Below are 23,474 nucleotides of genomic sequence, written 5' to 3' on the forward strand. Positions count from 1 at the left end.
AAAATAAAGATCCATTTTAATAAGGTGGTCACTTCAACCTAAAAGTGTAAGTGGGCATACCTGCATGTGCGCTTTAGCCAGCAAGGGATGAAACAGGAGATTAAAGCCTGTCTCAGATAAGGGCCTCTGTGTTGTATTTCTAATGCTAGGTGATAAGTGACAATGTGGGCGGGAAAGCGTTCATCACGCTAGAGAGGATTGTCATCAGAAGTGACTCAGAGAGCTTTACTGTATGGCAGCTAAGACAGTTACTCAAAAGATGTTGAGTGCGACTCACAAAAGTGATCCAGTGGCCTTAGCTGAGTGGCCAAGTGACGGCCAGTATTGATGTTTTCCCTGGATCTGGGCAGGTGACAAGTGCTTCGTGTCTCAGTGTGGTCTCGTGGTACAGAGGGAGGCCTGATCATCACCTCTGCTTTACAGGTGATGAGACTGGGGAGTAGATCTCAGCATGCACTGGCAGCATCTGCTCACAGACACTACTAATGAGGAGAATTCAAGTCAATAATCCAACCAATGAGCATCCAGTTCAGCGAGGTATTTTGAAGCAGTGTCCGTGTAGTTATTTCATCTTCCTGTAAATAAATAACCTTAGTTTATTTGTGACATAGTTTAAATGTGACACCTGTGTTTGCTAGATTGTCACCTGGCTTATGGCTGATGTCATGAAACTTTTTGAGTTCAAGTCTCATGGATTTGCAAATTCGTAATTTAAGCCTTTTGTTGCTCTTCAGTCATCAACATTTGAGACAGGGAGAGCATCTCAGCCTCACCCAGAGACCACAGCTGGCTCTCTTGAACCTGAGAAACCCTCTCTACATATAGTCTGAGGGCCACATGCATCCCTTCATCCTTCCTTCCTTCCTTCCTTCCTTCTTTCCTTCCTTTCTTCCTCCCTCCCTTCCTCCCTCCCTCCCTCCCTCCCTCCCTCCCTTCCTCCCTCCCTCCCTCCCTCCCTCCCTCCCTCCCTTCCTTTCTTCCTCTCTCTTCCTTTCTTTCCCTTTCTTCCTTTCTTTTTTGTTTTTCTCTCTTCTTTCTCTCTCTCTCCCTTCATTCCTTTCTTTCTTTTTCTTAGAAAGGATACCCTGTAAGTTCAGGTTGGCCTCAAACCAACTATGTAGTTGAAGATGACCTTAAATGTTTTAAATGTTTCCTTTGCTATTTGTATAGATGTGCATCTGTATGAGCGATGTGCTTGTGAGTGCAGTTTCCTACCGAGGCATCAGATCCCTTGGCCTTGCAGGTACCAGGAGTTGCCAGTTGCCTCATGTTTATGCTGAGACACCAAACTTGGGTCCCATTGAAGGTCCATATGTGTTTTTAACCACTGAGACATCTCTACAGACCTGACCTTGAACTTTTGACTTTTCCTGCCTCAGCGTCTTGAGGGCTAGATCACAAGTGTGCACTACACAGGCTGGTTTTATTAAGTTCCAAAATGGAATCCGGGGCTTTGCACATGCTTGGCAAGCACTCTACCAACTGAACTACATTCCCTCCTGTCCATCTGTCTGGCCTTCCTTCCTGGCTTACTTCCTTCCATTTTGAGATATCATCTCCTTATATAACCCAAGTTGGATTCGAACTCACAGTTCTCCAGCTTCATCCTCTTGAGAGCCGGGATTTCGGATATGTACCATCATGCCCAGCTGGTAAATTTTTGTTTATTTGTTTGTTTTCCAAGACAGGGTTTCTCTGTGTAATACCCCTGGCTGTCCTGGAACTCGTTCTGTAGACCAGGCTAGTCTTGAACTCAGAGATCCAAATGTCTCTGCATCGGGAGTACTGGGATTGAAGGCGTGCACCACCACGGTCTGGCAGTTATTATTTTATAATGAGAAATGTATTGTATTGTTTTCAAAGTGTCAAGATTCTCCTTTCTTTTTTCAGATTGATTTTTATGTATGTGTCTATATTGTGTATGCGTGTGCCTGTGGAAGCCAGAAGTCAGGAGATGGAGTCAGATCCCCTGGAACTGGAGTTACAGTGGTTGTGAGTGGTGGCCCGATGTGGGTGCTGGGATGTGGGTACTCTTCCTCTGGAAGGGTGGAAAGCACGAAGTAGCAAGGTTCTAACTACTAAGTACTCTAATTAGGCTAGCCCACCCCTCCCCCATCCACACTGGAATGTGCAGTTTTGATAAGGGAAATGAGTGAAATTCTTTGCCTTTTTTTTTTTTTTCTGGCCTTTAGGTCACATTTCAATCTAGTTCCCTATTAACTATTCCCAAATGCCTCACAGTGCTCCCCAGCAGCCTCAGTGAGGGAACAGCGGCAGGCATCTGGCGTTGGGTGTGTGTTTTCAAGTGTGCATGTGTTCAGGCTGAGGCACACACACATGGGTACTGTATGTTCTGTCAGTATTGGCCTCGTTTTATTTATTCACAGAGAGCTTTCATTTGGTCTTCTAAACCAGTGGTTTCTGAAGTAGGTTTCACAGGTCCCGGTGGTATGGAAAAGAAATTTTCAACTCTGATATTTTAATTAATGCTTCCTCTTACTATTGCTCTGTGTGGTGGAATTCATACCAGAAGAGGACAGGACATTTATCTATGACATGCCTGTGTAGGGTGAGTGTACCAGATTTGTTACTGATGATCAGTGTGAGGTCAACAAGGTGTCTGCCGTCGATGCCACTGCCTCAGTATTGCTAGAAAAGGTGAGGAACCTGCCCAGTCAACAGTGTGGACGCCAGGGACCCCCTCAAGGTCTAGCAAGTCTCTACATTCTGAGGTCTAGAAATCTGCTTTCTCTTTCCTCTTTCTTTACAAAGGCAGTATGTGCTTCCAGGGCACAGGGAAGCTGGACAGTATGTTTCCAGGCTAGGAAGCATGAGTGTCCCCACATTAGAGACAAGAAAAAGGAAGAAAGAGGAAGAAAGTTAAATCACTGGTTCATAGCAAGACACACAGGGGACTCCAGGAGCAGCGTGACTAAAGCCTGTGTGTGTGTGAGGTGCTGAGCAAGTGGCCTGGGGTCAGAACTTCTGGACACCTGGACACATGACTCTTGGCTGTAACTGTGTAAAAAGCTGAGGTACTTTCTCGACCATTTGGAATCAAGAGAAAGGATGGTGGGGGGCTCTTCACAAGGACATGACCTGTGCTTTTCCTGCTTTGGGTTTTAGAGATTAAATTCAAGATGACTGAAAACGGAGGTCACCAAACGCCCAACATCTTAGCCTAAACATTGGCTTTCTTAAGATTCTCTGACTAAGTTTGGGATTGCCACCTTCAGGAGAATAAGGACTCAATGTTCTAGTCTGTGTCTGCCCTTCCCCGGCTCACCAGAAATCCTGGTTCAAACAGAGCAAACAGTGTAGGGTGAAATGCTTGCAGGAAACCTGATTCTTGTGGGCCTGAGTTCTGCCAGGCTACGCTACAAACATACGTGCACATCACTGGGACATGAGCCCACTGTCGTCATTCAGCCATCTTGACTGACGTCTCCTCAGGCCATGTGCAGAGTGTTTATTCATTCATTCAGCAAAGATGGAACTTAGTTACCGCTTGTGCCATATGTGATCATAGAGTGCAGCCAACAGCACCTGTTTGGTAGTTGGTTTTGTGGGAAGGACAGCAGATAGTTCACTTCAAGGGGCAGGTGAGTCAACTTCAGTCAACATCCTGGCTGACAACCAGTGTGGGTTTTTTTTTTTTTTTTTTTTTTTTTTTTTTTCCCCAGAGGCTGGTGAGCTTCAGCAGTCTGCTCCCTAAGCCTTCTGGAACTTGACTCATGAGAGAGCCTTACACACTCAGTACATAAATACACAGGTGACACGCACCCGATTCCTTGTACGTAGGTGGTGGAGGATCAGCAGTTCAAAGCCAGCCTTGGCTACACAGTCAATTTAAGGCCAGCCTGGTCTGCATGAAAGTCTGTCTCAAAAAGCCAAAAGTAAAACTAAAAGCTTACTTTTTCATCTTCAGGGAAGAACTCACCATAAGTCAATGTCAGCTTTTGGAGTATCTGTCACCATCTCTGTCACCAAACTCAGGTGGATGAGTTTAATCTAGAGGAAAAGTAAAATGAAACCAGAGAGGGAGAATTCTCTTTTCCATCATATAGGTGTGTGCGAGATAAAGCCCGTCAGTATTCCAGCATGGGCAGGAGTGGGCTTATGGAGCTCCATCCCTGGCCAAGGAGCTATTGGTGATTGATGGCACTGGTAGAGTCATATTTCTTTGGGGATGTGGCAACTTGGAAGTCTCCCATTCACCACTGGCGGCACTAACTGAACTCAATGGGCTATTTAATTTAAAGAAAGAGAGAAAGAAAAAAAGAAAGAAAGAAAGAAAGAAAGAAAGAAAGAAAAGAAAAATGTAAAGGATGTGAAGGTGGGAGGGGTGTTATGGTGGGGTCTGAATGAGTGGGATGGAGGCTTGATTGGATTATGCTCAGTATTTATTGCAAACAAGCTGGTGAGACGGTGCACGCCTTTAATCCCAGCACTCAGAAGGCAGAGGCAGGCACGTCTGTGAGTTCAAGGCCAACCCCATCCTACAGGGTAAATTCCACGACAGCAAGTAGGGAGACCCTGTCTCAAAACACAAAAACAAAAACACCAACCAACCAACCAAAAAAAAAAAAAAAAAAAACCAAAACCAAAACAAAAACCCAAAACAAGAAAAAATATATGTATTTATATCAACCATGTCCTGCCAATGATGACTAAGCCAGGCAAGTCAGGAGATCTTTGCTCATGTTCCTGCATCTAGTGCTTCCTTGTTCACAGAAAGTTACACATGTTCCCCAGTACGGACAGCTCTCTCAAGCCGAAAGGATGTACCGACGAGAGAGACCTGAAGGGAGATGGGAGGTGACTGATGGCATCATTCCCTGAGCATTGACAAATAGCTGTGTGCCATGCAAGACACCTAAATTCTCATTCTTTTGAGGACCTGCCTTGACAGTTATAAGAATCTGCAACAAGAAATGACAATTTCATGTATAGGATAGTTCAGTTTCTACCAGTGAAAAGTTAAATGTAAGTCTTAACTCAAAAAAGCAATCAGTGTGTAATGATAAATAAATAAAATAATCCCGGGCTAACGAGATGGCTTAGCCAGTAAAGGTGCCTGCTGCCACTCCTGACGATGAGTTCCATTCCTGGGCTCCGTACAGTTGAAGGAGAGAACTGAGTTCCACAAGTTGTTTTCTCCATGTGCAACACACACACACACACACACACACACACACACACACACACACACACACACGGATTGTAGAGACCCGTGATGTTTGAGCTTGACCTTGGTCCCTCACTTTAGGTGCACCTGTGCTTTCAAGATGCTCAGATGTTCCAAAGGGCATCGCCTCCACCTCACTCTTCTGGTTAAGCGCCCCTGAGAACACACTATACACACAAGATGCTGGTGGCTGTCGGGCCAACCCATAGAAGAAGCCAGAGTGGGGAGTTTTTTCAGTTTTTGAGTTCAGAGTGCCGGCTCAAAGATGTCCTTTGGTGAATCGTGGGGGTAGGGGGGTAAAGGTGACTAGGGCCAAGACTGTTTCATAAAAAAGGTTGGAATTCTTGGCTGCTAACCTTCTCAAAGCAACTTTTTGCAGAAAACGAAGCCCTACAATTTGAGAGAGCTGTGTTTGCTGGGGAACTTAGGGGACATGCAGAGTAGCTACTGCGCATGCTCAGTGCAGTGCTTCGGGGCCAGACAGACGGCCTTGTCTGCATCAGTCCGTTCTTTACCCAGACCCTATCTGAATTTCCTTTTTGTGTCCATTTTGGAAGTGTGACTGAAGCTGGGGTGGTGGTAACTGCCAAGACTTCGTTTTCCTGGGCCAAAGGCTTAAGGCTGTTCTGGGCCACAATCAATGTGAGTAGCATCCTCCGGCCTCTTGCAAACCAAGCCTGCCGGGTTGGGAGTTCTGACATGGCAGAGACTGTAGGCTGCTCACCTCGGAATCAATGTCCATTCTCTCCCACCCTCAGGGATTATATCTCAGATTGATATGGGATACCCGAGTACGCAGCTTGATTATGTTTGCTATTCTTTTTTCTCTCCAGCTAGATGTGGCTAACCAACCCTGGTGTGAGCAGAAAGTGGGACTATACCACCTCTACACAGGGGGTGCCACATCTGGCCCTTCCCTTTTCATTCTAACAAACGAATGTCTACCCTGTGTAAACTAGAGGAGACACCAACGGTTGCTGATGGTGTTTGAGACGAGATAGAGAGGCATAGATGTAGTGATGCTTTTACCAGACATTTAATGACACAAACCCCTCCATAAATGACTTTGCCGTTCCCAAACACTCATGAACTTGAAACTAAAACATGACACTTGTTTTTAAGAAATATTTTGGCCAGACCCCGCATCCTAAAGGAGATTAAAAAGTAATAGTGTAAAAAAAGTTAAGGTGAAGGTGTTTTCATAGCACAGCTAAGGACTAACCATTTGTTCACTGCTCACATCTGGTTCACCCTGAAGGCTGCAGAGCTTAACCTGATGTCCAACAAGTGGTTAGTGAGTAGTTCCCTGGGTGCCTGTTCCTGAAGTTAACCTCGGGTATACAGTAGGCACTTTAAGTGGATAGTTACCCTATCTAGGTCGGGTGACATTTTTGGCTTTCAAAAAACAAGGTAAAGAAATACATTCAAATAGCACGGCCCATGTTTGTGTGCCCCTAGGATCGGGTGTGGGGATATATATCAGGGCATTCTCATGCACATCTGGACAGATGTTCTAGGGGAGCTTCCAGGGCCAGCAAGCAAGCTGCCTAACTTCTGCATGTGTTGTGGACATGGTCGTAATGGCCCACACTTACTCTGATTCTAGCATTCTGAGTCAGAGTCCGGCTGCACAGAGGGGTGCCTTAGACAGTCGGCAGCCTGGCACAGGTTCTGACCACGGGGAGAGAACAGATGTAAACAAGTGGCGGCAGCTGGTGAGGCTGCCTGGGCATGCCCGCAGAGTGGTTAGCACAGTGTCCACCTGCTTCTCTCGATCTGCTCAATGTGACCGCAGCTCACCTTATTGGGGCCCTTCACCTAGCCCCTCCCCTAATCCGCCTCCTCTGCATCTTCTCCTGCAGTCGCAGCTTCTAATGCTGCAAGGGCTTCAGCCACCTCAGCGTCCTCATCTACCACAGCCCCGTCCCTGTCCCCATTGTAGGTGTGGGGGGCTTCCCGCTCACTTCTAGAATCCACCTCTGAGGGAGGGTGAGTGGGACCCTCCTCTTTAAAGTAGACATTCAGAACTTCTGCCGGCCCTGCCTCATTCAGTGAGTCCCAGCTTCTCTTCAGGGAGAAGGGCAGGCTCAAACCCTGCTCACTCACGCTGGGGTGAATTGCGGGCAGGGGCTCCACCTCAGAGTGGTTCTCAAAAAGATAATCCTTTTCTTCAGGGTCTTCACGGTCTACTGTGGGGCTCCAGAGCTGGGGGTAATCCGGGGCTGGTATGTGTAGGATGTGGTCTGCCACCGTCAAGACCTCAGCAGGGGCTCTGCAGTCTCCGTGTCCCACCGTCTGGGTCTCTTCTGAGGTGGGCACCGTGTGGCTTTGCTTCCTGCAGTCCTCTCCTTCGAGGAAGGGTTGAGCTGGGTGAGCACTGTCTATAGTGCCTGCCCAGGGGCTGCTGGCCCAGGAGCCACCGTCATCCTGGTGGGGCCTGACCAAATGCAGACTGGCAGTGGGGCTGATGCCATTGACAATACCCTGCTTCTCTACACAGTGTCTCTCTTCTGAGTCCTCCTGAGGGAGTGGTCCTTGGTGAGGTAGACCAGATATATTATCTCTGTTCTCTGTCTTGGTCAGGCTCCCAGCATGCAGCGTGTTCCTGGGCACCTCAAACTCACGGTTCTGGGTGCCCTTTAGTCGGACAGTGCCCTCCTCCTCCAACTTGCAGCTGTTTACTTCGTTGACAAAGCCAGGGGAGGGCACTTGAACCGGGTCAAAGAGATAGCTGGGGGTGAGAGGAACAGCCATCAGTTTAGTTGACATCAGGACAGAGGAGAATAAATATACTTGGCATACAAATCTTAGGCTAATGAAAAGGGCTGAAGGGACCCAAAAGGAAGGGATAGGTGAATTATAAAATAGTTCATGGAATTTAAAAAGGAAAATGAATTTTAAAAATGTCCACTAACAGGGAAATAAGGGGTTAAGTACCAAGTACCAGCAGTATGGTTCTCCAATAGAATATTATGCAATCATGAAAATGATAGATATGAAGCCCGTAATAAGGAAAAAAAACCTAATCACTGAGTGTTTAGTTCCAGGACTCTCATAGATAACAATATCTGTAGATGCTCAAATTTTCTATATGAAATTATGTCATATATGAATATACCTCATTACACTTCAAATCATTTCTAGATTCTCTGTTCTACCCAAGGCAAGATAAATGTCATATGGATTATCTTCAACCTGTACTGTTTAGGAGCAGCAAGAAGAAAGTCCAAATGTTCAGCACAGACTTGGTTTCTTTTCTGAATATTTGAATCTCAGGTTGGTGGACCCCGGCTGTAGAGTCCATGGATGTTGAGAACCAATACTGGAGATAATAAATCCTTTTGAATGAAGCCCAACATCACATGGCTCTGACAGAGGGAGGCTTATGTGTGTGTTTGGAATCAAATGAAGTCAGAGCTTCCCGCTTGCCGCCTTGCCTCTCCCACCCCATCCCGGGAAGTCATTTCATTATCAGTTAATTTGTTTTCCTTATGACTCACGTCACTCAAGGCTTTATGAAATGTCACAAGAAAGGTGACTGGATTCTTTATTGTCGGTGATGTCCTTCAGGAGTCCTTTATAACCTGAGCTTTTTTTCCTGCATTGAAGACTTTGGGAGAAGTGTAAATTTGACCCCAGGAGGATGGTATGTCTTAACAGTTTTGAGCAATGAGAAAAATTTAAAAAAACAACACCTAAATAATGTTAAATAGAGCCAAGCCTTTGTGTCTTGGCAATGCGGGCCAAGCCTGAGCTGCCTGTTTGCACTGATGGTGGCACAATTGCACCGGGTTACTTTTAGAGCTGCTGCCACATGCACTGTCTTTATGGATTTATTTATTTCTATACTCTTGCTATTGCCTTAGCATTTGCCGTTGGACAAAACAATGGGTTTCCATATGACATTTCCATCCCTGTATATAATTGACTTTGACTATCCACCCCCATCCTCTAGTGTATCCTACCCTCCTGCACTGTCCTGTTCTCTCCTTAGAGCCCCTCTTCTACTTCCACGTCTTATTTTATAGGCATGGTCTTAACAAGACTCCGCAGTGGCTACAGATTCCCCTTGCAATGCGATCTCTACTCACTTTACCTGTGTATCATCTTACAGCACCTGCACCCCATCTGGATTATTTTTTGTTACCATCTGGAAAAGAAAGAGCAAGAAAAAGAGAATGTCATTAGGCATAGTAGTGAGAATCGAGTTTACTTTTCTTTTCTAGACAATCAAAATTAAGAGTTGTGAGTTCTGGTTAAAGGATAGCACGTGAATCAGGAAGACAGACCCACCTCACCTTTCTAAAATCATGGATTCAGAGTTCTCAAACATTCTTTACTCTTGCCTCACACAAACCCCTCTTCAGCCATCTAAGGTTTATATTCCACCCTCATCTGCAGATGAGAAAAGCATGGTGGAATAATCCCGGGAGCAAAGGGACCCATGATGCTTAGCGGCCTGTGGTCTTCCCCAGGGACCCAGGAATTCTGGTCAGAACACAGCTCAGCAGCAGGAGGTGTAAACACTCCTAGAGAACTCCTTGTCACTTCCTCAGGTATTAAGATGGCAATAGTTTCGATCCTGAATGTCCATCAAAGGCCCATGTGTTGGAGGGTTGGTCACCAGCCTGTGGTACTACTGTGAGGTGGTGGGCTTTTTTGAAGGTGGCGTTCAGTGGACAGAAGTTAGATCATTAGGGGGCATACCTTTAAAGAGAATATTTGGACCCAGCCCTCTCTTTTATTTTCTTTTTCTTATTTCTCAACTGCCACGAGGTGACATACCCCCGAGGAACAGGGACTACATTCAATCCTGGGAGCTTGGCAGGAATAAGACCTTGGTAATGCTTAGTGTCCTTTAGTGCAACCCACTGATGCCACTTCTAAAAGCTTTGACTACTTGTCTAAAAACCCCATTTCTAACAGCGCAGGAAGTGATTACATATCCCCCCTTTTCCCAAGCACCAAGTCCCTTAGTGAATGTGTACGTCCACTTGGCCACCCAGCCATCTCTCATCTTCCCTCCTGTTTATCTTCCACTTGTCTTCCTAGCAGGTACTATGACTGGATACGTCGTACATTCATTTCTGATCCATTTTCATGATGCACTCAGCTCTCCATGCCTTATTTGTATTATAAAAAACACACACCTTATACTCACAAAACATGCAATCTAGTTGCCATAACACAGGCATTAGAAACACCAAGAAGTAACTGTTTCTGGAAGAAAGACCAATGGTACAGGTTTGTCAATCATGACATCAAGTGAAAAACATACATAGACCAAAGTACAACAGCCCTGCAGAGAAAGAAGGGACGGGATGCTTAAGTAGCAGCACATAAAAACATGCGCACACATACACACGCACATGTGCACACACCACACATGCACACACACACACACACAAACACAGTGGCTTTTAGGATTCTGCCCCTAGCTCTCCCTCCCTACTGCCTCACTTTCTGCTCATAACTCATAGATCAGATGGGAATATAGGTTATAACTGAAAGCAACTGCAATACCGTAATACCTAAGTGTTGGTTTTTGTTTTTTAAATCCAGGTAAGAAGGTAACTAGTTAAGACAAAGTTGAAGAAAGGGAAAAGGGGGGTCAACAGTAATTGAGAAACCAAAAAGGTCAGACTGAAGATAGTCTTATAACTGAATATCAGCAATGAGTAGGCCAGCTTTTGGAGTTCTAGTTTAGCAGCCAGAAGAGAGGGAGAAAAGAAGCAAGGGGGTGGGGGCTGGGGAAGGGGGCAGGCTTAGCATTGGTCCCTCCCAGCTTCCTAGCAGCTGCTTGGATCCTGGGGACCTATTACTTGGTGAAGCTTAAAAGCCATTTCACACTTTCTGCTGGGCTAGAGTCACAGAGTAAATTGCTCAGAAATGCAGGAATGGCTGGGATTTAATGTTCCTCCTACAAAACCACCTATTTCCCAAGGGGGATGGACAGATAGAGGCAGGCAAGCTAGAGATTGAGCCAGAGGCCTTCAACCGCAAGTGTGTTCCCTGCAGTCTTAAGGCTCCCGCATCTGTCCTAGGAGAGACAGGATCCACACTGCTCTCCTAAACCTTGCAATTACAACAGGCTATTTGAGAAGCATTTACCTCTTTAGTGTCCAAGTCGCCTCCCTTAGGGCTCACCTCTTGGCTTTCCTTCAGGTCTCATACCCGAGAGCCAGGTTTTTGATTCAGGTACCGGCCTGAGCTGTGGGACACTCTTCCTGGTTCTGGTCCTGCCCTTTCTATCCACTCTGTGATTTCCTTTCCTGGTGACATTCCTTCTCTCAAATGGCTCTAATGTTCAAGGTTCTATGACCCAGAGGTGAAGAGGGTGGGACCAATGTACTCACCCCCCCCCCCCACACCGCACACACCCATAGCTGCGATTATTCTTCCTTATACACATACATCAGATCAAGTTCAGAACATTCCCAGTGCCTATATCCATATGCCATCCACATCTTGCCTGGAACAAGGAACTCTCTGAGCAAAGAGAAACATCCCTCCTCCAGCATGATATGTGAAATTAGAAAACTAGCAGCTCCCCGAGGGAAGACTGAGTTCCGAAGGAGCAATCTACCTGCCTTCTTCCTGCTTGTCTTTTGGGAGCAGTTGCCTAACTTGTAGCAGGAGCCCTTGATGGCTAAGATGAATCCAAATTTGCTTTGTCTTTGGAGTGATATAAACAGCAACAGGGAAGCAAAGGGCTTAGCTTTGCAGCCAGGGTTTGGTTTACACAGGGGAAAGCAAACACCATTAGGGTGGCTGAGTCTACCTAGTGCAGGCGCCACCTGCTCCCTCCCAGGCTCCCACATACGGCTTGACTCTCTCCATGTTTCGTGTTGAAGTTAAACAGCCCTGTGTTTGAAGATGGTCAGGGCTGCATTAGTTAGTGGCAAAATCTTCAGGCAGGAAAATCCTGTTTCACAATGGGGAGGGGGGTAGGGAGAGCAGGACGAGGGAAGCCTTGGAGTTTTCTAATAGAGAAATTGACAGCATTCATAAAAGAGCGCTAAGGGGTCAGGGCTGGTGTGGAGAGTGATTGCTTAGGCAGCTTAGAGGGGTTCTGCTGGCCAAGTCTGGAGTCATCAGACCATCAAAACGAGCAGGACTATCAAGAACTCTAGCTCACTGATGAAAACATGAGCATCAAGACCTCAGTGAGATGAGTGCAGAAGGGCCAGGGCCAGCTCTGTCGTGCAAGCAGGAAGGCAGCTAACAAACACACCCCGAGTACGGGAAGCACAAACATCACCGCTTGTTACCCCTCATAGCAATAACGGATCCAAGTGAGAGTCACCGAGGGAGGCCCAGGGAACAAGACGGGTGAGGAGAATGAAAGGGCCCGATGATGGGGAGCAGGGCTGGGAAACGTTCTCTTCTGGCCATGCCCTAGCCACAGTCCTCATAAACTTACAGCAGTGGCTGCCTGCATTGGGCCTACACAGACAGAGGCACCAAAAGTCATAGATGGGGCCCTGTCCTCAGGCTTCCTCTCCCCTCAGAGGAAGCCCCTCCTGGTTTGGTGCCCATCATCTCAAATACTGCACACACACACACACACACACACACACACACACACACACACACACACACACAGAGAGAGAGAGAGAGAGAGAGAGAGAGAGAGAGAGAGAGAGAGAGAGAGAGAGAGAGAGAGAACACTTCACCCTCACTAGTCAAATGTAGGAATGGTGGGTAAGGGAAGGGGAGAGAAATGGAGCTAGGTGTCTTGTGTGTTGTTGTTTGGTTGTGATTTAAAACAGCCTTGCTATGTAGTCCAGTCTGGTCTGGACTCACTATTGTCTTTCCCCAACCTTCTGAGGGCTGGGGTTTCATGTATGTACTACCTTGGAGTTTCAGGTTGGATCAGCCATTCCAACCAAGGGTCTTTTCATTCCCATGTTCAGATCACACACATTCCCCACCCACTGGCCCCGAATCACAAGTCATGACCCAAGAGGGATGGAAACAGTCACTTCTCTCCCCTGTGGTCTACGTCCAAGCATCAAGGACATGCTGCTTCTGGGGCCCTCTGAAATAAGACTTTAAAGTGGTTCCCAAGAAGTGGATTGAGGCTTTAGGAGGCTGCTGGGGTATTTGCGAGAGAGCTGCAGTAAAACAAAACACATTTATCTCTGTTTTGAAAACTTGCTACTATTTGGAAAACAGAATCTGTTTTCTAAATCTGATTTCCCAGAACCTGGCCAGAGGGCAAAGTAGCCAAATATTTAGGGAGGTACTACTGGGTACTGAGCTCCTGTCTCAGGAATGGAGGAAACCTCAGCAGGTGTAAACTGTTCACGGAGGGACACAAGAGAAGCCGGCCCAACCTGAGAACGCTCGGACCCCACAGGTGAAGATGGATTAGAAGATGAGCTACGGACCACGGAATCTCACGTAGGTGACTTTTTCCTACCTAAAAGCATCAAGCTTCTGTTACATTTGAGAAGTTAAAAGATTACAGGACAATTCCTATTATCCAGACCTTTAAATACTTCCACTTTACACCTTTGATCGATGGCGTGCTTTAGATATAAGTAAGTATTGCCAAGAATTGGGTTGCATGAGACATTTGTATAGAGAGGCATACTTATAGGTCCACCCCCTGCCCCTCCAGAAGTTCCCTGGCCAAACAGGCTTGGGGAGAGCAAAGATTAAAGTTGAACACGTTCAAAGTTATAACAAGGGATGGTTTTCCTTAGTTAACCTAGTATTTCCCTAAAGTACTAGCTCACACAACTTACTTTCATAGTAAACTTATCAACCTGTTAGAACCCATGCTGTGGGATGCTCTGGGAAAATCTATGATGGGGAGGATAGCCCTTCTCATCGGAAGTCTGACACGTGAATGCTATACTGTGGGGTTTTAATACACTTAGCTGGGTGTAGCCCATGCCTGGGTGCCAGGAGTCTGCACCTTAGCCTTAACTCTATTTCCAGCATCACAGACGCAGGGGCGCTGCTTCTCTTGAGTCTTTGTCTGCCACCAGGAGTCTCTTGCAGCTCTTTCAGATCTCACCATCCAGACGCGACAGTGGCAAAGAAGAACTGCCACACACCACCATCTATCTACCTGGGATTTGCTTCGGCTTACACGTTTGTGGACGCTGGAGGAGTCCTGAAGGCACCCATGCTACCCTGCACTGGCAAGCTTGCTCAGTGGTTGCAAAGGAGCCCATACGCTCGTGGGGAGGTCACTGGGGGCCACTGGTCACAAATCATAATCCTGACTAGGAGAGAAAGGTTTGGCTCCAGTGTCCTCTCCTCCAGCCCCGCGTCTCTATCTCACTCCCTAGAGTTAGGGACCTTGGCTCAGGTCTCTTCTATCGGGGCCCTACGACTCTGAGATAGGGACACAGGTACAAAAAGCAGAGTCACTGGAAGGAGTGAGGGTCTTAGATTAAGTGTGGGGGCATCTGATGAACCCTCTTCTTCATGTGGTGGGCCTTGGGGAAGGTGTTGAGTACTGGGGAGCTCATAGCAAGTCCAGACATCCGGGCCTTATGAAAAACCCTGTGTGTGTTAGGGCTTCTACTGCTGTGAAGCTACACCATGACCAGGGCAATTCTTGTAAAGAAAAACATTTATCTGGGGCTGGCTTACAGTTTCGGAGGTTCAGTCTATTATCATCATGGTGGGACATAGCAGTGTGCAGGCAGACACGGTGATGGGGAAGGAGCTGAGAATTCTGCATCTGGATTGGCAGGCAGCAGAGAGAGAGCCACTGGGCCTGGCTGTTGTCATACTAGACCTGGCTTAAGTTTCTGAGACCTCAAAGCTCACCCGCTAATGAAACACTTCCTCCGACAAAGCCACACTTACTCTAGCAAGGCCACATGTCTTAACAATGCCTCTCCCTGTGAGCCTGTGGGGGGCCATTTTATTCAAACCACCATACATCTGGAGTAGGAAACTGAGAAGCCAATGTCATTACCTCCTCAGGAGACACAGCTGGGTTTTCACGGGCACTTCTCAGTGAAAGGCTGCCTTGGGCCTGTTGGAACTGTGTCCTTCAGAAGGCTGTCTCCATGGCCTTGCCCCAGCTGACTTTGGCAGGGATGTCCCCATGTGGAGGTGTCTATTCCACCACTGTGATGCTTCCACTTTCAGAGCTCAAGAGGAACTGGCCAGGTTCTGATCGCCGATTTCCCTTATGTGGGGTCCACAGGACCCTTGCTGTTTCTGTTGCATGTGGAGACACATTCTTTCCATATGCCAGGATAATACCACTGTTTCTCTTGCTGTGGTCTTTACTATATAAGTCATTTTGTCAGATCTTAAAGATGTTTCATTTGGTCTTCTGTTTCAAATCTGATGCCATCCTTTCTGATTTAGTAATTAGCCCACCGTCCTTAAGACAGATGCTTGACTGGGGCTGGGGAGAAGGTTCCTGATTAAGAGCCCTTGCTGTTTATGCAGAGAGCCTAAACTCAGTCCACAGTGGCCACATTGGGAGGCTGACATCTGCCTACTGTAATTCCACTTTCCCACGCTCGGATGCCTGTGGGATCTGTGGGCACATGGCATATACTGACATAGACACATACACATCAATAAAAATAAAATGAGAGATGTTTGATGAGCCACTGGCTGATAAACATTGTGAAGCATCTTCATTTCTTCTGTGTCACACACCAAGCCTCTGGTACGCACCAGGCACTGTGCTAGGGTCTGGGGATACAATGGTATTGTGAGTGCTCCCCGGGAAAGTCTATATAGTCTCTCAGGCTCTCCCCCTCCCCTCCCCTGTGTGTGCTGGGAAGGGGTAAAAAGCATGGAACGGTATCGAATTTCTATAAGCACCGAGAAGATGCATCTCATCACTCTGGTAGTTTAATGCACAGACAAGTGAACAGGTTTAGGTCAGAGATGAGTGGCCATGACGTCTTTGCCACATAGGAGTCCTGCAACTTCCAGCAATGCTCGTTACCTCTGAGTACCACTCGTCTAATCAGCCACCCGGGAAGAGAAATGATTCTCGCTTGTCAGGGTTGCTATGAACAACGAGATGACTGCATGGTGTGCAGCAGTTCTTAACCTTCCTGATGCCTCAACCCTTTGCTACAGCTCCTCGTGTTGTGGTGACCCCCAACCATAAGGTTATTTTCATTGCTACTTCATAACTGTAATTTTGCTACTATTATGAATTGTACTGTAAATCTATGTGTTTTCCAATGGTCTTAGGAGACCCCATGTGAAAGGGTCGTTTGATACCCCAAGGGGTCATGACCCATAGGTCGCAAACCACTGATGTAGAGCATCTCCTACCATGCCTGAGGACCACCAGTACTTATGAATAAACACTCAAAGCATGGAGGGATGGTTCCAGGTGGTCGAGAGAGCTTGCTGCTCTTCCAGAGGACCTGAATTTGACTCCTACCACCCACAGCAGGTGGCTCACAACACTTGTAACTCCAGCTTAAGGGAATCTGGTGCCATCTTCTGGCCTCTGCAGGTATCTACACGCATGTACACATAACCACACACGTTTACATACATGAAATTAAAAATAAGAGTAATAAACATGCCCTTAACAGGTGGTGATCACTACGCATCCAGTACTGGCTCAGGGACTTTTTTTCTTAAATTCTTTCCCACTTTATAACAAGCTTTACAAGGGGAAATAAGTGCTATAAAGGGTTAGTAAGATAGTATAGCCATTATTTAAGAAGTGGCTATTGTTTTATACACGACCACTTCCTGTTATCTATCTTGATAGGTTCTGGCCTTCCTACACATTCTCCTCAGCTTGTGATCAGTAGTTTTTGCAAAATGGAACCTACTTTTCTCTTGACTTGGACTTTCCAGCCATCACTTCATGTGCCTACCACCAGATGGCAGGATATAGTAGTTATTAATATTTTAATTTCAAGGCCGGCACGCACTTGGTATCAGGAAGGCCTCAGAAACACAAGAATCAGGTTACAAGCAGTACAGGTGCTTGCCATGGTAAAGTTTGCCAGCAAAGGACATGGTAAATATTCCGGCACATCTGCCACGTTAGTTCTAGTGGCCATGGTTCAATGACTCTTGTAGCTCTGGCCAGGCAAAGCTTTATTCCTTAGTCTATGGAGACCACAGTGGGGTGGAAAGGGCTTACAATCCTATGTAGCCCCTCTTCACAAGAAACTACTCACAAAACCCTGACATCTACTTCTGTGGCTGAGCAAAGAAGGAACTTGTAGGGTATGGAGACTTATAGACCCTCTAGGATTCTGTGACTCTCCATCAGGGCTGTTTATAAGCAGAGTATCTCCTGAGGCTGTGTACGAGCTGGCCTGGGGTCCCGCCTTCCAGCTGAGGGTCCATGGCTATGACCTGGGAGGTGACAATTTACCCTAAAGTTAACAGGACCCAACTGGAAGGGTTTGGAGGAGAAGCCTCTTCAGTAGAATCTAGAACACTATGGGAAAAAGAAACAATGAGGGGATATATTGAAACAAAAGGTACCCAGAACTTCCCAGCTCTGAGAGAGACCAGCAACCTCTCAGGTGCCCTGTGTAGTTGTTTTAGGAAGCTGTGCCTGCTCCCTGAATTGTAACCAACTCCTGAGAGGTGGTGCTGTCTGAGTCGATGAAACACAATTTCTCATAAAGATATTCTCTCTCTCTCCTCCTCCATCCCTTCCTCTTCTTCACCTCGTGTGTGTGTGTGTGTGTGTGTGTGTGTGTTTGTGTGTGTGTGTGTGTGAAGAGAGCGAAGGCTCCTGGTAGACACAGCAAAGGGCCCTGGGTTGTATTGATTCACCTGAGTCTGAGTGGAGCCCAAGAACCTGCATTTCTTACCAGCTCCCGGGTGCTGTTGTCTAGGGTCACAGGCTGGTGACCGTTGCTCACGGCTTCAAAGAAGTTGAGGCGGTTTTAGTTGCTTGTGTTGCTCTGTCTCTGGTTGGGCCAGGCCAGCTTTATTTTAATGGAGGAGGTTGGTATCTTAACACTATATCCTGGTGGGTCCCTAGAAAACGATGAGGCTGCTACATGGTGCTGAATCCTTTTAGGGATCAATGATGTGACCCAAACCAAGTTAGCCAACGTAATAACTCGGTCAGAAACCAATACGTCATCACCACTCTCAGTCCCAACACAGAGTCAGGCAATTATCTTAAGACTTTAAAATTTTTGTTCATTTTCAAAAATAAGTTTTGTAATACTTTATTTTAACTTTCCTTTGCTTTCTTTATTTCGACACAGTCTTACTATATAGCCCAGGCTGATCTTGAACTTGCAATCCTCCTACCTCTGTCTTCTTTTTTAAGAAGGATTTTATTTATTTACTTTGTGGCTATGAGAGCTCTATCTGCATGTGCACCTTTACGGCAGAAGAGGGCACCAGATCTCATTACAGATGGTTGTGAGCCACCATGTGGTTGCTGGGAATCAAACTCAGGCCAGTGCTCTTAACCACTGAGCCACCTCTCCAGCCCTACCATCGTCTTCTAAGAAGTGAGGTTACAAGTATGCTTTACCATACCTGGTCATACTTTGTAAGCTTTTCTCATTTTTCTTTTGAGGGGGCCTGGAGAGGGCAGGGTCCCATGTATTTCAGACTGGCCTCAAACTCATTATATAACTGAGGATGACTTTGAACTTCTGGTACTTCTGCCTCCATTTCCTGAGTGCTGGGATTAAAGGCTTGGACTTCCATGCCTAGTTTCATATGGTGCTAAGGACTAACTCAGAGCTTTGTGTCACCTAGAAGGCACTCCACTGACCAAGCCATAACCCCTAGACATTTTCTCATTTATGTTTGGCCTATTATCCCCGACTGTAGCGTGTAACAGGAACCATTAGGAAAAATCAAGTGCCTAAAACATGGAATTCATTTGAAGAACATACTATATGGGATCTGATCTCTCTTGGATTCATTTCCCCCTTTGCCCAGCTATTTTTCAGGGAACTCTACCTGTGCAGCTCCCCTGCCCTTAGAGCCCAGTAGCAGTGCTGGACTGGACTGGAGGACAAAGAGGGGAGACATCTCTCCCTCTCTGCATCTCGGACAGGCTGCTCTCCATTCTGAGAACAACTCTATGTTCTCTGTAGCTTCTGGTGCCCAGCAGGTGCCCTGGAGACATGATGGAGCCCCTCATGTCTGTCTCCATCTCTCATTAGAGACTGGTGTCCCGGTATATGTGTTGTTGGCAAAGCAGAATACCAGGCTGTAATTTATAAAGAAAAGCAATTATTTTTCAGAATTTAGAGGCTGCAAAGATCTGGCGAGGGCCTTCTTGCTACATCAGCAAGGTTTTACATGGTAAACATTAGGGAGAAAATAGGGGTGGGGCACGTACGGGTGTGGATAAGAGAGGAGAGGACTCCCTTCTTATCGGGAACCCACTCCTGTGATAGCCACAGTACTCCTCTATCCCTGGCAGTGCCTCTCTAGAACCCACAACCCCCACCGCTGTTGCACTGGGATTAAAGGTCAACACAAGTTGGGAGAGAGGAGAAACAGTCAAATCACAGCAGGTGGCAAGATCGACCTGCTTTGACCATCTGCGTCACCTCATCGTCTCATTTGCTTCTGAGTTTTTCCCATAGCCGCATAACCAAATGACCACATGCCACGTAGGATTTCCTTGGTTTGAAAGGAGGTGTTCCCGTTCCCTGCAGGGCCTTACCTATTACAGATCGTATCATTGTCCAAGGAAGATGGGCTACATGAGCAAATAATAACCTTTTGACACTTGCTGGTCTTGGGTTCTGAAAGAACGAGGGTCATGTGATGCGCAGGGCACACTTGCTGAGTGCCTTGTATGGGGCAGGCCACAGGGGTGGAGCCAGGGGTGGAGCAAGGGGTGGAGCCAGGGGTAGCTATAGAGGGCTTTTCTCTGGTACTCATCTCTACTGAGTTCTCTTTCCTTTCCCACCCCAGGCTGCTTGTCTCGTAATGTCACTTCAGGACAGGTTTCCTCTTCCTTTGAACCTCCTCCAACCCGTTTTAGTAGATACCCCAAACTTTCCTCCAGAGAAAATATAAGGGACATAGGACCTTTATACCATGCTTAGTGATCTTAGGGAACCCTCAATATCACCAACAGATGTGAGTGACATTAGTGAAAAAGTTTAGGTGCCCCTTCCACCTGCCGGGGTGTGGAAGGCATTCTGCTGCTGGTACAGGTGCTGGGCCCCCTGATTAGTGAGGATGGTTTTCACTAGGCATAGAAAGGCCTCTGTGAGGCTGCAACTCAACTACTTAAGATAAACACCTACAACACTTAGAGTGGATGACACAAATTTCCCACTGGCCTTGATGGAAGAGCTGTCCCTTGGTATCCATGGGGAATGGTTCTCAAATCCCTGCTTGCTTCAGCCCTTTCCATGAAATGGTGTAGTATTTTACATATACCCACACACATGCTCCCATATCCTTTATTCTTGAGGTGATGGCCTTACTTCTAGCATTTCCAGTCATCTCTTGATGATCTATAACATCTATCACAATATGAATGCTTTGTACAGTTATAACTCTGTATTATTTAGGGAAGGATGAACACATTTCCACATGTTCACTCCAGATACAACCATTAGAGGTGTGACTACACAGTCTGTATCAACAGCCACGTGACAGCTTACAGTCTGTGTCAACGGCCATGTAACAGCTTATAGTCTGCATCAACAGCCACCTGACATCGTACAGTCTGCACCAACAGCCACGTGACAGGTTACAGTCTGTATCAACAGCCACGTAACAGTTTACAGTCTGTGTCAACAGCCACGTAACACCTTACAGTCTGTGCAACAGCCACGTGACAGCTTACAGTCTGTATCAACAGCCAGCCACGTAACAGCTTACAGTCTGCGTCAACAGCCATGTGACAGGTTACAGTCTGCATCAACAGCCACATGACAGCTTAACAGTCTGTGTCAACAGCCACATAATAGCTTTTCCTAAATGCTTTCCAGCAGCAGCAGGTGGCAGAATCTATAGCTGCAAACCCTACAGACACAAAGAGTCAACTGCATCTGTTGGAAGTGATAGGGAGAGCTCTGATAGACAGTGTAGCTAATCACCACATGACCTCATACACCACCATGAACTTTCTTCGGTGATATTAGATGCTTCCCCAAATTTCTGCTACTTGGATAGAACCCTGCTGCTTAGAAGAACCCAGAGGTGATGACATCCAAACTAAGTATGTTTAGAGAGAATCATGGTGGCATAGCAATAACAACACCGCTTTAGGAGGACCCAGGCTATGACCCCTCGATGATATTACATCTTTGGGACCAAAGACTGGTGCACTTTGAAGAGTTTTCAGAAAACAGTTGTCTTAAAGTGATTTTTAAAATCTTAAAGAAGATTCCACCCCCTTAACATGTATAGTTCAAATAGGATTCTGTATTATATTATATTATATTATTTATTTTTCGAGACATGGTTCATGTAGCCAAGACTGGTCTTGAACTCAGGACGTTCCTGTTTTAGACTACAAAGTGCCAGTTTATAGGCAAGTGCCACATACTGGCTTCAGGTCTAAGTCACAGAAGAAGCCCAGCATGACCAGTCTTTGCAGCGTGTCTGCTTTGTTTGATCCATCCGGGATCCCCTTTTATTTTTTTTGTTTGTTTGTTTTTTCGAGACAGGGTTTCTCTGCAGCTTTAGAGCCTGTCCTGGAACTAGCTCTTTTTTATGACCAATTTTCCTTCTAAGGCTGTTTCACCAGAAGGGCTGGTCAAAGTGCACATAAAACCATATAGGGAGTCACAGTAAAAGCAAATAGATTTGATCATTGTCTCTGGTCCCTGGCACGGAGCTCCAAAAGCTCCTGGAACTTCCTGAGTCCTAGGGGCCTCTCGACAAAAGGAACACTGCTGACCATGCTTGGATTTATGATACTGAGTTTACCCTACTGAAGCTGGGTTCCCTGGGTAGCTCAGGATGTTACCATCACCACAGCACCAAGTAGAGGTTTTGGTTAGTTCAGTATCATCCATTGATCTCTCTCTTTCTGTTTCTCTGTTCCTTCTCTCTCTTGCTCTTCTCTGTCTGTCTCTCTCTGTCTGTCTCTCTCTGTCTCTCTCTGTCTGTCTGTCTGTCTGTCTGTCTGTCTGTCTCTCGTGTGTGTGTGTGTATGCATACATTGGTGCTTATGGTAGATACTGAAAATAAGATAGTGATTGAACTCTACAAACCTCACAGGCAGTAGGACTGCCACAAAGTGTATAAATGTCCCTGTGTGCTGGGAGGGTGGTGCTCCTCAACTCCATAGGGCAGACGTCTCTGCTCTTGTGACCATCTTAAACCTTGCCTTTGTTCTGCATCATCTGACTTCTCATCCAATTCTCTAAAATATCCTTTGTAACAAGCCAGCAAATATATCGTAATAATTACTCTCAGTTCTGTGAGCCATTCAAACAAACTATTGAGTTCAGGGAGGGCACCTTGAAAACCCTGCTTTATGACTGCTTGGCCACATGTTCAGGGTCCAGGTTTGTAACCAGCATGTGAAGTGGTGGGGGTGGGGGTCAGCCTTAGGGCCTTGGTCCTTAATTTCTGGCAGATGGTGCTACCTCAGGGAAGTTAGGGCAAAAAGTTGGTTGGGTTGTGTTACACCCGGCTGGCATGCAGAAGTGGAGAACTGCTTGATGTGCAAAACTTGCACAATTACTTCAGAAGTGAGGGGCTCTGGGAGTGATCACAGAGGAAGGAAAGCAGTGGCTGCTTCTTAGTGGGGCTTAGAAGAAGAGGAGGGGCTACAAAGTGGAGCCTGGAAGATGGCTGTTACAGTTGAGGCAGTGGGCTCTCGCTGGGTGGTTAGAAGCTGGGCGGCCTTCAGCTCACCACACATCTTCCTTCCATCTCAGTTTTGCCAACATCAAGATGGGGGAGAGAGTAACATCCAGCCTTATAGGGTTGTTCTGAAGATGGCGCCATGCAAACACACGATAAGCCTGCTGTGGTGGTTTGTGTAGGAAAGGCACCATAGGCTCATCTATTTAAATGCATGGTCATTAGGAGTGGTGCTACTTGAGAGGGATTAGGAGGTGTGTCCTTGCTGGAGGAAGTGTGTCCCTGGGGATGGGCTTTGGGGCTTCAAAATCTCAAGCCAGGCCCAGTGTCTCACTCTTCCTGCTGCCTGCAGATCAAGATGTAAGAACTCTCGGCTCCTCCAGCACCGTGTCTCCCTGCATACTGCTATGCTTCTGGCCACATTGATAACAGACTAAACCTCTGAAACTGTAGGCTAACTCCAATTAAATGATTTCTTTTATAAAACTTGCCATGGCCATGGTATCTCTTTACAGCAATAGAACACTGATTAAGACACCTGGCAAAG

General features: G+C 46.6%; 1 protein-coding gene across 2 annotated transcripts in view; it reads right to left on the reverse strand.

The window, feature by feature from the left end:
- Positions 1 to 6,208: 6,208 nt before the first annotated feature.
- Positions 6,209 to 23,474, reverse strand: part of C1H4orf19 (chromosome 1 C4orf19 homolog) — an 81,859-nt gene continuing 64,593 nt past the window's right edge. For both annotated transcript variants that reach the window (XM_038330431.2, XM_038330440.2), the window contains 2 exons: positions 9,285 to 9,338; positions 6,209 to 7,919 (listed from right to left, as the gene is read on the reverse strand). In XM_038330431.2, coding sequence (XP_038186359.1) covers positions 7,019 to 7,919; positions 9,285 to 9,316 — 933 coding nt within the window. In that variant the 5' untranslated portion in view covers positions 9,317 to 9,338 and the 3' untranslated portion in view covers positions 6,209 to 7,018. The remainder of the gene's footprint in view (positions 7,920 to 9,284; positions 9,339 to 23,474) is intronic.

This window comes from Arvicola amphibius, chromosome 1, assembly GCF_903992535.2.
Source record: "Arvicola amphibius chromosome 1, mArvAmp1.2, whole genome shotgun sequence".
NCBI lineage: Eukaryota > Metazoa > Chordata > Mammalia > Rodentia > Cricetidae > Arvicola > Arvicola amphibius.